General features: G+C 38.7%; 1 protein-coding gene across 1 annotated transcript in view; it reads left to right on the top strand.

Annotated features, from left to right (window-relative positions):
• Smchd1 (structural maintenance of chromosomes flexible hinge domain containing 1) overlaps positions 1–20,792 on the top strand; it is a 147,232-nt gene that overhangs the window by 112,089 nt on the left and 14,351 nt on the right. The window contains exons 35-44 of the mRNA XM_063267939.1: positions 4,747–4,834; positions 5,389–5,520; positions 5,775–5,927; positions 9,956–10,082; positions 10,232–10,351; positions 12,349–12,434; positions 13,647–13,769; positions 14,396–14,586; positions 16,233–16,342; positions 16,483–16,553. Coding sequence (XP_063124009.1) covers positions 4,747–4,834; positions 5,389–5,520; positions 5,775–5,927; positions 9,956–10,082; positions 10,232–10,351; positions 12,349–12,434; positions 13,647–13,769; positions 14,396–14,586; positions 16,233–16,342; positions 16,483–16,553 — 1,201 coding nt within the window. The remainder of the gene's footprint in view (positions 1–4,746; positions 4,835–5,388; positions 5,521–5,774; positions 5,928–9,955; positions 10,083–10,231; positions 10,352–12,348; positions 12,435–13,646; positions 13,770–14,395; positions 14,587–16,232; positions 16,343–16,482; positions 16,554–20,792) is intronic.

Below are 20,792 nucleotides of genomic sequence, written 5' to 3'. Positions count from 1 at the left end.
TGCTGTTAACTCTCTTTATAATTATACCTGAAATTGATTCTGCTTTGGTATTTTGGGTTGATTTTCTTTGACGGGGAAAAGGGAGGGTGAGGAGAGAAAGGGAATATTAATATTCTTCAGTGCTGGCTGTGTTATACATCATAAATCCAGAGGTTGGGGAGATGACTCAGTGGTTAAGAGTAATGGTTGCTTTTCTAGAGGTCCTGGGTTCAATCCCCAGGACCCACATGGTAGATCATAACTGTCTATCACTATAGTCCCGTGATACACAAACATACGTGTAGACAAAATACCCATATACATAAAATAAATAACCCTTTAAAAAATAAAAGTAAATGATGAATCCACTCATGTATGTCCGTCTGTTTCTGGACCACATTGCTTTATTGGCCAATTTGCCTATATTATGACAATGCTACAACTTTTAGAAGTCTAATATCTATTGTTCTCCTGCAATTCTTGGCCTTTTGTTTTACCATATATATTTTAAAAATAATACAGCAGGTTCTAATATCAAAGCTCAAATGGTAAAATTGATAAGAATTTTGTATGGAAATGTGAGAGAATTTGGAAGTATCTTCCAATCTCATTTCATGGTGTATATACTTGTATTCTTTTCAAGTCTTGCACATCTTTCCCTGAATTCCTAAACACTTAGGCTGTTGTTGTTGTTCTTACAGTATTATTAAGCAGTTTATGTTCTGTTTACCATGGTTATAGAAAACTGGTTGGTTTGTGTCTGTTGACTTTGTATTAAATATCTTTACTCAGTCGTAGATTGTTAGCTTTCTGTTTCAGATGTCCACACACTGTGCCCTTTCTCTTCCTGTGGGAACTGTGTGTTGGTTTTTGTTTATTGTTGGTTGTTGGTTGCTAACCCACTAGGGCTTCTCCGTGTCTTTGACGATAGTGTCATTTAATGTCACTCTCGACCTAATAGGGAAGGTTTGACCACTTTTTTGGGTAGGTATCTTTTAGCAAACTCTTCGTTTCTGGAGGCTGGGGAGATGCGGCAGTTGGTAAAGTATCTGCCATGCAAGCATGGTGGCCGGAGTTCTTCTTAGGGTTTCCGGCTAACAACTCATGCTACCATCTCACTCCTGGCACTGGGAATTTTCTTTTCTCTCTGTGCAGCCATGGCTGTCTGGGAACTCCCCTGTAAACCAGGCTGGTCTCAAACTCACAAAGATCCACCTGCCTTTGCCTCCTGGGTGCTGGGATTAAAGATGTGAGCCACCAAACCCAGCTTGGTATTGAAATACTTGGTTACCCATCTCTTCTTAGATTATCTACATATGATTTTTCCATAGTACCTGATATAAATTAGTATTTAAAAATACTCATACGCGCGCGCTCGTGTGTGTGTGTGTGTGTGTGTGTGTGTGTGTGTAATTAAAATAGTTACTAGTTACTTTTTTTTTTTTTTTTTTTGCTTTGATTAAATAACATGGCCAGAAACCAAAGAGTTCATTTGGGTGTAAGGTTCCAGGTGCATGAGTCCCTGGTGGGGAGTTTTGGCAGCAAATGCATAGCAATAAGCATACAGGCAGACACAGGGCTTTGATGGATGAAAAACTGAGAGTGAAGTGGTGTGGCCATTTAAATTCTCAAGCCCAGCTCTAGTGACTGACTTCCTCCAATAAGGCTGATCCTCTTAAACAATCCCAGTGCCACCAGTTGGGATCAGGTGTTAACTGAACCTATGAGGAATGCCAGTAAGTTTCTTTACATTTTAGTTTTGTTCGCCTCTTCCTCCACTCTCCCTCATTCCTGTCCACACAGCTTTTCCTCACTGAAGCCATTCATTCCACTTGTGTTCTCCTGTGGCCTATCTTCAGGCCTCCCTTACCCACGTGCCCCCTTTCTAGATTCCTGCTCTTCCTTTATACATATATATTCCAAGGTTAAACACATATATATAAAAATTCAGACTGCAATCCACATGTGACATAATGTGGAATATTTATCTCTCTGGGTCTGGGTTACCTTCGTAAATACCTTTAATATACCTTCCAGCTATACCTATTCCTAGCACATTTAATTGTTTTATAGCTGAATAAAATTCCATTGTCTGTCTGTGTGACGTTTTCCATTACTGTGCAATCTTTTTTCCCCCTTTGAGACAGGGTTTCTCTTGTTTAGCCCTCGTTGTCCTAGATCTCAGTCTATAGAGCAGATTTATCCTCAGACTCAGAGCCACCGTCCTCTGCCTCTTGAATGTGGGAAGGCATGTGCCACCACTTCCAGCTGCACAGTACTCTGTTGGACATCTAGACTGGTTCAGTGTCCTCGCTGTTATGATTGCAGCAGCAGTGAACATGGTTGTACAGTTATTTCTCTGGTCCTCTGCCCTGTGCATAATCAGTCTGTTGATGGGCTTTCTATCGGGCTTTTTATTTGACTTAGTTTTTCATATCCAGAATCATTTCAGTTTGTTCTGAATTCTGTTTTTAGATCCTGAATCCAGTTCCTTATCTCATTCAGCTGTCTGTGTGCACTCTTCTGGAGTGCTTTGAAGACTTCTTTGCGATGTTTGAAAGTATTTATAATCATGCTCTTGAGTCCTCAGTCTTCTCAGTTGTCTCATTTGGACCTCTTACTGTGGAATTGATCATCTTTAGAGAGTGCATATTATCTTGGTGTTGTATGTTACTTGTGTGTCTTTATTGGGACTTGTACATCTGGAGTTGGTTTTCTTTTATTCAAGTAACCTTTTTTCTCAGTGGAGGATGGTCTAGCTTCTTCTGCTCTGTGGGATGCTGTGGTTTCTCTCCCTCCTGGTCTTCTCCTTTGTATTATTTTGTTCAGAAGTGAAGGAAAACTGTTAAACTCTGCAGGTCAATCAGATTTAGCTTCCTTTGTGCTTCCTTTGTGTGCTGGCAGAATGCTGTGTTGCACCCTGCACTCCATTCTAACTTGACCCTGTTTAGGTCTCTCTCCTTTCTACTTAGTGTCTGGGGTACCTTGTGAGCCTATCCCAGTAGGTCTATGCCCTTGCTTGCAGCATGGTGCCCCTGCCCCTCCTGGTCTGCCTATCCAACTTTGTTTCACCGGTGGCTTTTGGTTAGCATACCCTGTGGTCCTATGTCCTTTTGCTCACCCTGGGTTCCTACTTGCTCAACCATTGCCTCATATCTTGAGCCCAGCAGGCTTATATGTACCCAAATTCTGGCACACTCTACTCTACATACCCTCTACTATGTTCCTGGGGTGTGTGTGTGTGTGCACGCGGGTGTGTGAGTGACCCAGTCCTGCCTTCAATTCTGGATAACCCTTGCCTCAGTCTCTAGCAAACAAGGCCTACAGGTGTGCACCACTTCCTCTGTGTTCTTGGGGGGTTTTGTTTGTGTTTTCAAAGTCCTGTTCTCTGTTAGTTTGTAAATCTTACTCGTTATCAGCTTGCATGTACAGAGTTCCTCACATTCCTAGGGTGTCTCTTGTCTCTGCTCATTTTCTGTCTAGCTCCTTTGCTTCTTCATGTGCTTCTTTTTTTATATTGTCATTTTATTTAGCTTTTAGGTGCTAATATCTATGGAGATGCTCGCCTGTTGAGGATAACAGTCCTTGCCCAGAGAAGGTTTACGTTTGCTTCTCTTGTCAGAGATAAAGATAATAGTTCAGAGGTGGATTGCATTTCCCTTGGGAATCCATCTTCTTAGTTTAGCTGTGTTTTAGAATTGGCTCCCAGAAGTAATGCAGTCTTACAGTGAGACCCAGGCCTCAGGGTTCCTGTCCTACTTTGTTAACCTTTTTAGCTGTTACCTTGTAAACATCTGTAAGCAATTTTTTAGCATAACTTTTCTGGGAAGGCGGGTTTTGTTGTTGTTTTGTTTTGTGGTCTCTTTTCCAATTGGAAGCACTACTACTTAATTTTTGCTATAACTTTCATATTTCATTATGGTTAAGTATGGTTCAAATAGACTAAGTGCATCTTATTAGCACTGTTTTTTTTTTACTGGTTATTAAATCATAATAAACAGCTTGATTATGTAAAGTCAGAAAATAATAATGCCTGAAAAGAAAGTCACGTGGAAGGACTATAAGATGGCCTATAACTTTGAAATTATAAAACTGTTAGTTGGGAATTGATAATATAGAAGTGAAACAAAATCCAAAGTACACATAATTTATTATGTTTTTTGTGTTTACTTTTATATCTTTATATTACTGTTATTTCTACTTTTGCTATGTCTAGAGCCTTAGTTGTGGGTCTTGTGTAAACAAATGCAGAGGTAAGAGGGCCCTAGGAGTAAACATATATAAAATACTGGGTTAAACATATATAAAATACTGGCTTGGAGCAGTGGCTCAGCAGTTGAGAGTATCTACTGCTCTTTTAGGGGACACGAGTCTGGGTCCTAGCACTACCATCTGTAACCCCAGACCCAGCGCTCGGGACCTAACACCTTCTAATGACTTCTGGTGCACACACGTAGTATGTATATACAAACATGAAGGCAGAACCACTCATAGAATAATTAAATCTAAAATAAATATTAAATGAGTGAAAGTGTGTGCAGTGTCAATAATTCTCTTATTCCTTTGCTTGTTATGAAAGGAAACAAATATCAATTCTTTGCATTCATTGACTCTGTTAAAAAGCACTGCTCTTGGGGCTGGGGATTTAGCTCAGTGGTAGAGCGCTTACCTAGGAAGCACAAGGCCCTGGGTTCGGTCCCCAGCTCCGAAAAAAAGAACCAAAAAAAAAAAAAAAAAAAAAACACTGCTCTTACCTCTTTGTTTTAGGGAGAAAACCATTCCTTGCAAGGTGGGGGCGTACTGTATTCAGTTTGATTTCATGATCGATAAAACTAATATGCTCAGCAGTGAACAGGTCAGTATATTTAATTTTATGCTCCATGATATTTGCTCATTCTATAAATGAAGTATTTGTTTTTAAGGTAAATTAGTTATTAGATGCAAAAGTCACTTCCCTAGTCATGGGAGGCATTTGATGAACCCCTGTGGGTTCCTGAAATCAGGGACAGTACCAGGCTTTCTCCTGTGGATTTGTCTGATCAAGCTTAATAAGGTAGACATGAGATTAGCAACAATAATAAAATCAAAATATTATAGTGACATATAGAAATAAGTTATGAAATTTTATAATGTATTTCCAGAATTTTCCATTTAATATTTTTAGACCAGTGATTGATGATAGATAACTGATCCATTACAAATAAAATGCAGTTAAGCACAGCTTTTGCAATATAATTTTCAGAAAAATTAGGATAAAATAAACTTAAATTGTTTTAAAAAATTAATGGACATTTTTGAGGATAACTTTTTATTTAATATATGCTGTTCTTTTTTTTTCTTTTCCTCTGAAGTAGTAAAGTACTCATAGAAGGGAATTGTTAATACAAATGTTGCTTTTTTTTTTTTAAGGTTATAGTTGATGTTCTGCCTAATCAGCCTATGAAGTTGGTTCCTGATACCCAGCCAGCTACCCCAGCCGTTTCTAATGTTCGCTCCATTGCCAGCAGGACCTTGGTCAAAGACCTACGCCTCAGTATTACAGTAATGTCTATGCCTTCCTCAAACACCACAGATCTGGTTTAACAAGAGTAATTGTTTTGACATTCAGGTTCAGAATGGCTACAGAGTAATATTGATCATTCAGTTTAAACATACAGAAAAAAATATCTGTAAACATTTTCGCTTTGAGATATCAATGAATGGAGAATTTGCCTTGTTTTGGATTTATCTATCATGTTCTCATTTGTCCTCTAACCAGTTTTGCTAATTGGTTCTTTTCCGTTGTGTATTTTAAGGATAATTATGGTAATCATACTGGAATGGATCTGGTTGGCACTGTAGTAGCAACCATTAAAGGCTTTAATGAGGAGGACACTGATACCCCACTCTTTATCGGGAAGGTTAGGACGCTTGAGTTTCCCTTTGTGAATGGTTCTGCTGAAATCACGGTAAGTTTTTAGATCTTTTCCAACATCCGTAATACACCTGTCTCTGTATACAGATAGAAAGATGTTCTGATGATCTGTACCTGGTGCAATAAGTTTAAAAATCTGGTGAAGTATCTGTGATTTTGCTATTACAGATTGGACCCAGAGCCACCTTTACTCAGCTCTCACCCAGGTGGGATGGCCTAGCTTTCTCCTACTCTGTAATGTTTTGCTGCAAAGTTACTGTCATTATACAGACAGACAACAAGATACAGGCTATAAATTGTTAACCTATCATTGTTATTTTCCTAAAATGAAAATAGTTTTTAAAATGTACTCTAAAAAGACCTCTATGAGCCATTGTTATATTGTTAACCATACAGAAAGAGAAGTGACTGGCCCTCTGGTGCAGACTCACCTGAAATTACAGTATACACACTAGCACAGCACAGTGCTTTTACTGTAGGATACTGTAGGATGCTATAGGATGGAGACTATGAAGTTTTGAGGTTACGGAACTTCTCTTTTTAACACTATAGGACATAGCTTTTGCAAGAACTTTTATTTAGCTTATTGTGATACATTTCTTTCTTAAATAAAAGCCTGTATCATTAATAAAGTGACTACACTTATTTTCATCAGTCCTTGGTACAAATTTATTTCCTTTCCAAAAAAATTTTTTTTAATCAGAAATGTTTCAGTTTTCTTCAGAGTTTGTTTTTAGGATAGTTGGTGTGTAGATAGAGAAGTAGATATTACGGATTTACTGATCGACTTCCCAGATTACTAGAAAGAGAAGTCCTTGGCCATAAAACAATACACATATTTTAAATGCTTTATCATTATTGTATTTTTCAATTTATGTTTCTACTAAAATTGTGTAATCTTTCGGTAGAAACTGTGTAATGTTTTCCAGGATGACCTTAAACTTCCTGTCGTCCTGCATCCTGGGATCATCATACCAAGTGCTTCTTACATGCATCATTGGATATGAACGTTTTTACAGATTCTAGTCAGATTTACAATTTAACTTAATTTTTGGTGGCATAGGCTTGTGTCTCTGGCCCAGTGTCAGTGTGCTGAGGCAAGAGGGTTGGGTTTGTCTGATACAGATTAAGGTTCAAGACATCCTTGGGCTTGATTCTCTATCAAAATTAGGATTCTTTATCAAAATTAAGTTTTAAATGAGCTGGGAATAGCCGGGGTTGTAGCTCATTGTTAGAGCACTCAAGTGTGAGGCCCTAGCTTTGGTCCTGAGCAGTGAGCAGATTGGACAGTGTTAGTTTTAAGTATTTGTTTTCTTCATAGATTATTTATTTATTTATGTTACATTGTTAGCACATGTATTCACAATGCTCCAGTTTTGTTTTCTTTTGTTTTTTTAAATTTTTGACTGAAGAGATGGCTAAGCAGTTAAGAGTACTTCTTACTACTGGTCCTCCAGAGGACCAAGGCTCAATTCCCAGGTCACAACTACCTAAACTCCAATTCCAAGGGATCCAATGCCTCTGTTGTCTTTAGGAGCTTCACTCCAGTGCACATAGCCACATGGAGGCACACACACCTACGTATACATAATTTAATATAATTTAACATTATTTCTTAAATCTTTAAACAGACAAAAAGTCTTATTTTGATCCTTTTTCCGATTCATTGATTTTTTTTAGAATCTTTATTGAATAGTTGTAAATACCAATAGTACTTTTTCTTTTTTTCTTTTTTTTTTCTGTTGTTGTTGTTGTCCCTCATCCTTGTATGTAACCCATTTTAAATATTACATTGTTTTAGTACTTCAGTATTGTAATCTGGGAGTCTTCCATATGTATCTGTATATCCTAAAGACTTGTTGATCTATTGGACAGTGAATAACCAAATGGTTTCATTAACTGAAATGTTAACATTTAAAAGTGTGTAGTTTTTATATAAAGATCTACAGCTGTAATTTGGAGAAGCTTAAAGAGTTGGCATCACCTTGAAGAACTCTTTTAGGGTAGCCCTTGTGGTGCTTGAGTAGAGGCCGCTCCTTTCAGCCTGTCCACCATATCACCTCTGACTCTCTTCATATTGAGGGCTTGCCATTTGCCCCTGTTGTCAACTCTTCGTAGTTGTTTTTTTTATAGTAGAAAATAAGATAAGTTTCTCCTACACAATGATAAAATGAGGTAATAACAGTCCCTCACCTGTTTCTTAGAGGAGGTAAGCTGGTTTAACATGCAAACGGGGACTGTGTTGGAAGAGTAGTTAGCTCCTTTTTCTGAACTTGAGCCTCCCTCTCCCTCCCCCTCCCCTGTATGCATTTAAAATGGCTCTGCCTAAAGTTTAATCAGAACTGTAGTTATTTCCCAGCAGCTGCATACAACCTCAACTTGTTGTGTATGAATTCCCCCTGACCACCAGAGGTTCTTCCTGTTCCACTGAATAAACAAGAGAGCCTTGTCTGGCTTGGCTTCCACATGTCATTGCTAAATGATCGAGAGAAAGGGCGACAGTTCATACTTATGTCTCAGGTGCTATTTGTCTCTTGGTGGCTGAGTGCTAGGAGCTGAGCACTGAGTCGTCATCCTTTACTGCTGAGCCAGCATTTTCAAGAATGTGTATGAAACACCAACCAGAATGCAGCTGGTATCTGTGTGTAAGGTTCTACCTAGGCTTTGTTCTTTGTCATAGTCTGACATTGTGATGTATCAGGGTCATAGGTTGTATCATTTTATAGTCTGTATTATTTGCCTACATGATTTGAAATCTTCTAAAAAACAGTCTCATTTTCATTCCGATATGCACAGGTCCATCTCATGGCAAATTCATTTTCATACAGTTTATTTAACTATTACATATTAAGATCTATAATGAGGATGTAATAAACAGAATTAAAAGAAGTAACTGTTGATGATTTTTGGCAATCTAGTATAAAAATGAAGAAAATTAATGCCTCGAATTTAAAAGAATAAATGGCCATTAAAAACAAAAAGCATTAATTTGGTGATGCTTAAAGAGCAGCTAGTTAAAGCAATAATTATTAGGGTGAAATGCTGATCCTCACCAGGGGAATTGGTATTTTTATACATTGTTAATGGAAAGATAAACTGATAGAGCCTCTTCTCCCTTTTTAAGGGACATTTGATATCTAGTAAAATAAGCTTTTAATTAGCCATATTTCTCATTATCCTAGAAAACTAATTTTCAAGGAAACAATTAGTGATATACTTGTTTCCTATTTCTCAATTGTTAAAATTTCAAGCTAAGTGTTTGGCACTCAAAGACATCACTATAGTGTGGTTTATCAGTATAAATCGGTAACATTTCATGAATTGTCATCAACAAATCAAGTGTAACCAAGGTTAAACTGATGTTACTTTTTTAGTAGAAAGGTTTTATATGTACTTACATTCCTGAATAAATCAATTTAGGATTTTTTGGTTTTTCTTTTTTTATTGTATTATATTGTGTTCTTCAGAACTGAAAATATATTTGAATTAAAATATCTGTAATTGCATCAGTTGCTAATTATATGCTTTGGCCGTGAGCTCAGGTATATTTTTGTGAAATGAAGAAAAAAATAAAAGTTTAAAAACAGGTCTTTATTATTATCAGGGCCTCTTGTTCTGTCCCCTGGGACTGGCCTCCCATGGTGACAGCTGTAACTTAAACCCAGCTTTGTGCTCTGAGAATTTCTTTGTGAATGTTTTTTTTTAACTTTTACTTCATTAGCGAGTTTTATGCTGCTTCAGCCTGAAGGTTTGAATCAAAATAATTTTGCAAGTTGAGGTAGAAATAGCCATTGATAAAGATAGGGTGATGGGAAATTCAACACTTCCTTATAATTTTCCATTGTATGTAGTTTTTGCTAAGTTGTACTCATTACATCATTTGGGTCTCCAACTAATGTCTTGCATGGTTGTTTTGATGGTTTAGTAAATCTGAAGAGTCAGCAGTGTTTCTCGTGGACAATTTTACTGCTTGTTTGGTAGCCGTATGACAACATGTGTAACATTGGGATGTCTCTTTTTTTTTTAAATCTTATTTTTCTCATTCCTTTTTTACTTACACAGACTCTAGTGCTGGCAGAAAATAGTCCTGGAAGGGATAGTACTGAATATTTTATTATCTTTGAGCCTCGGCTGTCAACTTTATCATCAACATTAGAATCCTATAGCCTGCCATTTATGTTTTACAATGGTAAGCCTTCAGGAGACTAGATTGTTCTACTCTGCTATTAGTGGTTCTGTAGATGACCTTGCAATGCTTTTCATGTGCATCATGTCATGGCATGTAACATAGGAAAGCCACTTTATAAGCTGTTTAAATCACATGGAAATATTTTCCAGATGTTAAAAAGCAGCAACAAATGGCAGCGCTTACGAAGGAAAAGGATGAGCTATCTAAGTCCATCACTATGTACAGAAGTCTCTTTGATGCCAACAAGCAGCTTCTGGATGAAATGAAATGTAAGTCACCTTGTACTCAAAGGTAATGCAGCGGCAGGCTGTGAGGAGCAGTGAGACAAAGGTGGAGACCACCTGACTGCTTTCTTGAAATAGAAGTGAAGTGGGGTTGGGGATTTAGCTCAGTGGTAGGGTGCTTGCCTAGCAAGCGCAAGGCCCTGGGTTCAGTCCTCAGCTCCGGAAAAAAAAAAAAAAGAAGTGAAGTGGTTAGAACAGCTTGTTACTGGTTGTGTGGAAGCTTTAACACAAAGTTCTCCTTACTTAAGCTTGTAGCAGACTTACAGATTATAAAAGTTGCGACTTTTCCTCTAGAAGTGTGGACCTGTGGAGAATTTAAGGCTTTTGATAATATTGATTGCTAACTCATCTGGTTCCAGCTTCTGGCAAAAGATATCACTGTGGAGGGATGATAGGTAATTTAAGTTTTAGTTTTAATGATGAGAACTCTGTGTTTTATATATCACAGTAGCATGTGGGTCTACAAGTACTAAAAATAAAGTATTTACTCTTCAGTTAGTCCAGAACATGTTTGCCATCTTTTAAATGATTTTCATATGCAATTAAAATAAGTTGTGCTGTTACCTGTTTTTCATTTTTCAGTTGTTTTTTGTTGTTATTGTTTTTTCTTTTTTCTTTTTTTTTTTAGATTTATTTATTTTATATATGTGACTATACTGTCACTGTCACACCAGAAGAGGGCATCAGATCTCATTACAGATGGTTGTGAGGCATCATATGGTTGCTGGGAATTGAACTCAGGACCTCTGGAAGATCAGTCAGTGCTCCTAACTGCTGAGCCATCGCTCCAGCCCCCAAATGTTTTTTACTGAGTTTTAACTTGTTTTAGTTTTATACTTTGTTTTTCTTCTCAAGAAAGGGTGGCCCTGGCTATCCTGGAACTTATTCTGTAGACCAGGCTGGCCTCCCACTCAGATCTGCCTGCCCCTGTTCTAGGGTGCTGCTAGGATTGAAGGCATCTGCTGCCATCACACAGCAAAATGTTCATTCCATTGTGTGCGTTTAGGCATTTTGCCTGCTTATATGTCTTTACTAGGTGTCCACGGAGGCTAGAAGAGGATGTCCCACCCCATGCCCATTGTACAGGCAGTTGTGAGCTGTCCTGTGAGTACTGGGAATTGAGCCCAGGTCCTCTGTAAGAGAAGTCAGTGCTCTTAGCTACTGGACCATCCCTCCATCTTAGTTTTATGGCTTGGTAGTTTAGTTACAGAGTTTAAAATATATAGGGCCTGGAGACATGCTTCAGGGATTAGGAGCACCAGCTGATCTTCCAGATAAACCAGGGTCAGTTCCCAGGAACCACATAGCTACTCAGTCATCTGTAAATCCAGGTCCTGGAGATCCAGCACCCTCTTTTGGCCTCTACAGGCACCAAACACACAAGTAATGCACATACAGGCATGCAGACAAAACACTCATACATATAAAATGAAATTTAAAATATATTTAGACATTGTATAATATAGTTCAATGGGGTTGGGGATTTAGCTCAGTGGTAGGGCACTTGCCTGGTAAGCTCAAGGCCCTGGGTTCAGTCCTCAGCTCAGGGCGGGGGGGGGGGAGGGGGGAGGGGGGACGGGGACGGGACCAAAATATATTATAGTTCAAATTTTGAACAATTAACTAAGAACCATGTAATAATCCCTATGTTACATATTTCTATAACTGTATCCCACTATATTAACTTTTGTTTCTCTTTTTAATGTATCATTGAACCTTGGGACTTACAGCTTACTTGGCAGTTAATACTTGTCAGTTTTCATTTTAACATTAAAAGAAAAAAAGTAGTTGAATTTTTTTTTCAAAAGCTATGTTTTAAGGACTATTAAAACATAATAAGGGGGTTGGGGATTTAGCTCAGTGGTAGAGCGCTTGCCTAGCAAGCACAAGGCCCTGGGTTCAGTCCCCAGCTCCGGAAAAAAAAAAAAAAAAGAAAGAAAAGAAACGGAAAAAAAATGCGTGTAATTTTTTTTTTATTTTAGGCCAAGCTGAAGAAGCAAAATTTAAAGAGACCCAGCTACGAAATGAACTAAAAGCACACAATATTGATATTCCTGCAACACAACAGGTGCAACTCCCCAGTGTTCATTACATTTTTTATTAAATTTAACTCCTTTTATTAGGAATTCTACAGCCACTGCTGTTTTTACCTTTATGGTGTGTGTGTGTACATATATCCACATGTGCATGGTTGCACAGTGCCGTGGCATACATGTGCATACATGTGCATACATGTGCAAGTCAGAACAGCCTCCATCTTCATGTGGATTTGGCTTAGGGGCAAGCATTTCTCCTCTGACCACACGTGTACCATGGCATGCACATAATGCACACACTATGTTCGATTTCGTGATGTAGTTATTTCATGCATGTGAATGTTTTGCCTGCATACAGATTGGAACACCTGGGACTGGGGCCTTGAATTGGTTGAGAGCCACCATATAGATGCTAGAAACTGAACCCTGATCCTCTGTAAGAATAGTAAATTCTCTTCATTGCCATGCCATCTCTTCAGCCCCACAATATGTTTTTAAGTATAGAGACTTTTTAGCTTATATTCTTTTGTGTTTGTGATAGAATTTTTTTAAAATTTTTGTCCTTTCCCCCTTCCCCCTTCCCCCTCTGTGATATAATTTTAAATAGAAGATAGCCACACAGTGTGTTTATTTTTATCTTTTGCTTTGCCGTGTTTTTTTTTTTTTTCTTCTTCTTTTTTTTCCCCCCAGAGCTGGGGACCAAACCCAGGGCCTTGTGCTCGCTAGGCAAGCGCTCTACCGCTGAGCTAAATCCCCAACCCCTTTGCCGTGTTTTTGTTTTTTGCTTTTTGGTAGATAGAATCTTGCTACGTGATTCAAATTCTTCATTCCTCAACCGTGTGAAGGCACAGATTACCAGCGGATACCGATGGATCTGGCTAGGCAGTATATTTTGTGACTAAGAATTTTTTTTAAAGCACTGAACAAAGAGCTCAGTGTAGAGTATGAGTTTAAGATGTGTAAGAGCCTAGTAAGGCCCCAAGTATTCCCTCCACAGAAGAAGGCTCTCTGTCTTTGGGAGTGTAGCTCAGTGATGAGAGTACAGGTGTAGCTTGCCATGGTCTGGTTTCATGGCCCAGAGTCCATGGAATATATGTCTGTGTAGTAGATGTACATTGAGAGCTTTCTATCAAGTAGTGCCTATCTGAATAACTTTCTCAAGTACTCCAAATTACTGATTTTTCCTTGGTTGCCTGTTACAAAAACAATTGGCCTTGTAGATAAATTTTCCTTATTGATTACAGATACCTCACATTGAAGCACTTTTGGAAAAAAAGATAGCAGAACAGAATGAGCTTAAAAAGAGGCCCAGAAGATTGTGTACTCTTCCAAACTACACTAAACGCAGTGGAGATATTTTGGGAAAGGTTTGTGTTTTAAGCTTTTTAAGAAACAGTACATATTGTTACTTTGCGTTGTTTAGACTATGTCTTTTCTCTCTCCTGCACTCACTGCACAGTTCTGAGGACTGAGTCCAGGGCTTCCCATATCCTAGGCAGCACTTTACTACTGAGCTACACCCCCTGTCTTCATCTCCGTCTTAATTAATTCTTCCCATTAGTCTATTATGAATTAGAAAAGTAGAGTACATATTATGATATGTCTGTAGTGGAATAAAAATCCTTATTTCTAGGCAGTTTTGTGTTTCCAGATCAGATACAGACCTAATTGTACTAGCACAGCACAGAGATTTTAGAAGTATATCCCAGTGGTAGCAGGCTTGAAGCAAGAATGCTTGTGACCATAGGCAAGTATTTGTAAGAAAATAATATATTCTAATTCCCAATGAAACAATGATTCTTATTTGTAAAGGTATTTTAAATATATGCTTAACCTTGAAACTTGTTTTATTGCGTATCTTTAAGTATACTTCATGATGACCAAGACCTTCCCTATTGTAGACATTAAGTGTGCAATAAGTTTGTTTAATTAGCCGACAAATTTTTCCATTTTTTTAAAAATTTCTGTGTGTTTTTATTAAAATCGGCTTTAGATTGCACATCTAGCACAGATTGAAGATGACCGAGCCGCCATGGTTATTTCTTGGCATCTAGCAAGTGACATGGACTGTGTGGTTACCCTGACCACCGATGCTGCTCGCTGCATCTACGATGAGACTCAAGGTCGCCAGCAAGTGTTGCCCCTCGATTCTATCTACAGGAAAACTCTTCCAGATTGGAAAAGGTTAGAGAACAAAATGGAAGTGGTACTTGTCTAGTTTGTTGTTTTGCAGTGCTGGGGATCAAACCCATGGCCTCATACAAGCTGAATACAAGTTATTCTACCTTCTCGAGAGGTCACGGTGATCTTATTGACTTAACAAACTTGTGTTTGAGTTCCTGCTTTCCTTCCGTCCTAAGTTATAATATTACAGGCCGTTACCTGCCCTTCTGCTGTTAATTAGTACTTGTTTTAGGAGCATAAGCTATCCAACACATCAAAACAACTGTCTAAATAAGGTGTGTGTGTGTGTGTGTGTGTGTGTGTGTGTGTGTGTGTGTGTGTGTGTCTGTGTGTCTGTGTGCACATACATGCAGATGCACATCTGTGTGCAGGCCAGAGGTCTCACTGACTTTGGTATTTCTGAATACGTCTGCTAGATTGGCTAACTGATGAGCTCCAAAGATCCAACTATTGCCACATCACCAATACTGGAATTATAGATTCATGCCACACCTAGGCTTTCATACTTGTACCATATGCACTTTACCAAAGGTGATAGTTTTTATGAGAAAACATTTCCATTTAGGAAGGCGGCCTATGTCTTCATAATTTCTGAAGACCCAGTGGAGTTTGTGGGCATAGTAGGGGTAGCTGCTAGAGAGGTGACTCAGTCAATAAAGTGCTTCTTGTCTATCAAAAAGAACGGAGTTCAGACTGCCAACACCCACATGAAAACCAGACTTGTCGCTCCTCTGTAATGCCATTGCTGGTGAGGCAGACAGGAGGATCCCTTGAGGGTTCCAGGTTCAATAGGAGATCCTGCTCAAAACTAAAATGAGTAATTGAGGAAAATAGCGGACCTCGTCCTCTGATCTACACACACACACACATCCTGAGAACTGCTGGACTCATACATAAGAACTGCACAGGATAAAGGTCCAGCCAGTCCATGTGTAGCATGCGAGAAGAAGGAACTTAGAAGCACTGGCCTCTGACTAAGGAGCTGTTAACAATGGCTCCTGAAAGGAGGAGTCTGTGCTTGAAGGGTGTGGGCCCTGGCTAGTTAACATGCTCCATTGGATAGCCCCACACCCATGAACAAATGGGCAGCACAAATTGGACTCACTATTTATAAAAAAGAAAAAGATAAAAGAGGAGGTAGACAGGGACGTAGATCTGAGAGGAATTGGGGAAATGATAAGAGGTGAATACGCATGTATTAAATTCTCAAAATAGCTATAAAAATACTAAAATGTAATGTAGGCAAGATGTCTGCAAGCAAAATTTGCCCTAGAATGTTGGCTCTATTTGTGTTCAGTGCCCTTACACTCCCTTTTTGGGGAAGGAGTATTTCACTTCTTTTCTATGTAGCCCTGGCTGTCCTGAAGCTCTCGAGTGCTGAGATTAAAGGTGCACACACACAGACTTAAGAACGAGTATTCAGAGGGAGAGAGAAGCACGTAAGAATCAACTGTAGTGTGTAGCATGTGCTGTTTGCCAGAATCTCAGGAGTTACTAAAGCAGATACTTTATATGGCAAATCTTCATTTCTAGGGCAGAATATGTGATTACGTAATGTACATACATTTACTATGGTTTTCTAAGTGTATTTTTTTCATTTAAATATTATGCCTTGTTTAGTACCTCTCTTTTGTTTTTTATTGTAGACCTCTACCTCATTTCCGAAATGGTAAATTACATTTTAAGCCCTTTGGTGATCCAGTCTTTGCCCGAGATTTGTTAACATTCCCAGATAATATTGAACATTGTGAAACAGGTAAAAGATACTGTGCTAATTTTCATTTTGCTCAACTATTACATTTCTGATATAAATCTATTATTTATTAACTGAAATTTTTTGTTCTTATAAATGCTACTTTTATGAATATTTAATTTTTTATATTTTGATGTTTTTAGTTTTTGGTATGCTGTTAGGAGACACCATTATTTTGGATAACCTAGATGCAGCCAATCATTATAGAAAAGAGGTATGTACTTTATTTATTCTTTTAAATCACTTTATTTTAAAAAACAGAGACCTAAAAACGCCACACAGACAGATCAACATAGCCACATAAGTGGTCATTTACCAGACCCACAGTCTGCATCTCAGTGAACTCCTCAAAGTTAGAAGAGCCTCTCGGAGGACTAGAGCTCAGCTTTGGATCTCACACCTGCACTCTCAGGTGTGCTGCTGTGCACACTGCCCTCTGTTCTGTTGTGTGCTGTGCTCACATGACCATTGTGAGGGAGAACGTGAGGTTCTTTTATTTTTTGGGTGACCTTTCTTAATATTTGAGATTCTTTCTAAGACTACCCATTTTCTTGCAAATTTTGTGATTTCATTTTTTTTTAAAGCTTGGTAGTGGGGCTGGGGATTTAGCTCAGTGGTAGAGCGCTTACCTAGGAAGCGCAAGGCCCTGGGTTCGGTCCCCAGCTCCGAAAAAAAGAACCAAAAAAAAAAAAAAAGCTTGGTAGTATGCCAGATTTTTTTATCCATTCATCTTTTGATACACAACTAAGTTGTCCCTATATCCTTGCTACAGTGAGTTGAGCTGCAGAAAATTCAGGGTGTGGGTATAAAAATTGTTCTGTGTAGGTCTCTGTGCATATACCCAGGAGAGAAGTAGCTGGGCTTTCAGTCGAGAGGACGATAGTACCCAGAATTTATAAAGAACTGCATAAATAAAATAAATACCAAGGGACTAAAACTGCCAGTCAACAAATGGGCTAAAGAATTGAATAGACACATGACCAATAACCATTTTTAAATAAGGACTCAACATCCCTAGGGACTAGAATAATACAAATTAAAGCTGTTGTGAGATACGACTTAACCCCAGTCAGAATGGCCATCATAGGAAGTCTGGCACATAATATGGAGAAAGAAGAAAATGTAGAGAAAGAGAACTTTGATTTACTGTCGATGGGAGTACAAATTGATACAGCCATTATGGAAGCTAGTTTGAAACTTCCTCAGAAAATTAGAAATAGAGCTATCATATGTCCTTTATTTCTTTTAAAATTTGTAGCTTCTAATTATAGAATTTTTAAGTTTTAATGTAGCAGAGCGTGTGTGTGTTTGTGCACGTGCACGCATGCGTGCATGTATACGCATGTGCATGTGGTGTGTATAAAATTCCATTAGTCAGGCTTATAGTGCATACTTGTGAGGTAGGAAGAGATCTGGAGTTTCAGGCCAGCCTGAGTTACTTAATAAGACTCTGTCTCAAAAGAAAGAAAAAATGTCATTCCATTAGATGATATATAAACAAATGACTGGCCTTGTGAAAACCAATGCAAAACTTACCATAAAATTGAGACAAATTAAAATGAGATGAATATGGTATCTAAAACTGAAAAGGGACAGTCTCTCATTAGAAAAGCTATAACTTGTGCTCGCTTCGGCAGCACATATACTAGAAAAGCTATTAACTTGCATATATAATTGAAATTTTTATATCATATCCGTTGGCTTAGAAGTCCATATTCAGGGCAGTCAGAAGAGTTGATTTCTTCTAAGAGCCATGAGTGAAAGAAGAGTCTGTTTCAGGGTCTTGTGCTTTTCCTTGTAATTGGCTAACTTCCTCATGTCTCTTCTAATGAATGTGTGATCATGTCTACATTTTCCTGATAATGATGAAAGCAATGACATGGGATTAAAGACTGAATAACCTTGGCCTGTTCACTTCTGTAAAAAAAAAACTATTTCTCAGCTGCTTACAGTGGCTGACATTTTAAATTTCAGTTCCTGAGGACGGTGTGAATACAAGGCTAACATGCACAACATACTGAGTTCTAGGCCAGCCTAGGACAGACTGTAAAACCTATCTCAAAGAAAAATACTCTTTTATTTAAAGACCACATCATTGTGTTATAGCAGTAGTTCTCACCCTTCCTAAGGCTGCAACCCTTTAATAAAATTCCTCATGTCATGATGACCACCTCCCAACCATAAGATTATTTCATTGTAGCCTCATAACTGTAATGTTGCTACTGTTATGAATCATAATGTAAACATCTGGCATGCAGGATGTCTAACATGAGGCTCACAAGGGTTGCCAACCTGCTGGTTAGAGAACACTACTAGATAGAGGTTTTAGAGCCAAAGACATAATGGGTTTGGCTTAAAGATTTTTGAAGGAACAGTTGTTTGTTGTTAGCAGCTTTGAAGGCCGCTAGGCTCAGCAGCCCTTAGCATCTTTACAGGAGGAGGGTTCACCCTTGTAACGTCTTTAACTTTTGCATAACAGACATCCATGTGTGTGTAGGCTTTGGTGTTAGTTAGGGTTTCTGGTTTTTTAAGTTTTGCTTTATTTTTCTTTTTTTTTTTCAGGTTTTTTTGGGGGGTCTTTAACTTTATTTAATTTTTGGGTTTCTTTTTATTTTACATTTCAAGTGTTATCCCCCTTTCCCAGTTTCCCATCCATAAACTCCCTATCACATCTCCAACCTTCTTCTATGAGGGTGTTCCCCCTCCCCAAACACCCACCCCTTCCCTCCTCCCTGCCCTGACATCCCTCTCACACTGTCGGGTCCAGGACCGAGGGCTTCTCCTCCCATCATGTCCATCTGCTACATATGCAGCTGGAGCCATGGCTCAGTCCATGTGTAATCTCTGGGCGGTGGTTTAGTCCTGGGAGCTCTGGTTGGTTGGTATTGTTGTTCTTATGGGGTTGCAAGTCCCTTCAGCTCTTTCAATCCTTTTTCTAATTTCTCCAATGGCGATCCCCTCTCAGTTCAATGGTTGGCTGCTAGCATTCTCCTCTGTATTTGTCATGCTCTAGCTGGAGACAACAATATCAGGCTCCTGTCAGCATGCACTTCTTGGCATCAGCAACATTGTCTAGGTTTGGTGGCTGTATCTCCAGGTGGAGCAGGCTCTGATTGGCTGTTCCTTCAGTCTCTGCTCCAAACTTTGTCTCCATATTTCCTCCTATGAGTATTTTTGTTTCCCCTTTTATGAAGGACCGAAGCACATGCACTTTGGTTGTCTTTCTACTTGAGCGTCATGTGGTCTGTGGATTATATCTTGGGTATTTTGAACTTTTGGGCTAATATCCACTTATCAGTGAGTGCATACTATGTATGGTTTTTTGTGATTGGGTTACCTCACTTAGGATGAGAATTTCTAGTTCATTCCATTTGCCTATGAATTTCATGAAGTCATTGTTTTTGATAGCTGAGTAGTACTCAATTGTGTGGATATACCACATTTTTTGTATCCATTCCTCTGTTGAAGGGCATCTGGGTCCTTTTCAGCTTCTGGCTATTATAAATAAGGCTGCTATGAACATAGTGGAGCTTGTGTCCTTATTATATGTTAGAGCATCATTTGGGTATATGCCCAGGATTGGTATACCTGGGTCCTCAGGTAGTGGAATGCACAATTTTCTGAGGAACCTCCAAACTGATTTCCAGAGTGGTTGTACCAGTCTGCAATCCCACCAACAATGGAGGAGTGTTCCTTTTTCTCCACATCCTCGACAGCATCTGTTGTCACCTGAGTTTTTGATCTTAGCCATTCTGACGGGTGTGAGGTGAAATCTCAGGGTTGTTTTGATTTGCATTCCCCTTATGACTAAAGATGTTGAACATTTCTTTAGGTGCTTCTCAGTCATTCAATATTCCTCACATGAGAATTCTTGGTTTAGCTCGGAACCCCACGTTTTAATAGGGTTATTTGTCTCCCTGCAGTCTAACTTTGTGAGTTCTTTGTATATTTTGGATATAAGCCCTCTATCAGTTGTAGGATTGGTAAAGATCTTTTCCCAATCTGTTAGTTGACGTTTTGTCTTAATGGCAATGTCCTTTGCCTTGCAGAAGCTTTGCAGTTTTACGAGGTCCCATTTGTTGATTCTTGATCTTAAAGCATGTGTTCCAAGCTCTTCCACACTTTTTCTTTTATCAGTTTGAGTGTATCTGGTTTTATGAGGAGGTCCACATAACTTAAGTCTGCTTGGACTTAAGCTTTATACAGGGTGATAAGAATGGGTCGATTTGCATTCTTCTATGACCTCCAGTTGCAACACCACCATTTGTTGAAAATGCTATCTTCTTTCTACTGGATAGTTTTAGCTCCTTTGTTAAAGATCAAGTGACCATAGGTGTGTGGGTTCATTTCTGGGTCTTCAATTCTATTCCAATGATCTATCTGCCTGTCTCTGTACCAATACCATATAGTTTTTATCACTATTGCTCTGTAATACTGCTTGAGTTCAGGGATA

The sequence above is a fragment of the Rattus norvegicus genome, chromosome 9 (genome assembly GCF_036323735.1).
Source record: "Rattus norvegicus strain BN/NHsdMcwi chromosome 9, GRCr8, whole genome shotgun sequence".
NCBI lineage: Eukaryota > Metazoa > Chordata > Mammalia > Rodentia > Muridae > Rattus > Rattus norvegicus.
The sequence above is the reverse complement of the archived record's forward strand: the minus strand, read 5'-3'. Positions and strand labels throughout refer to the sequence as shown.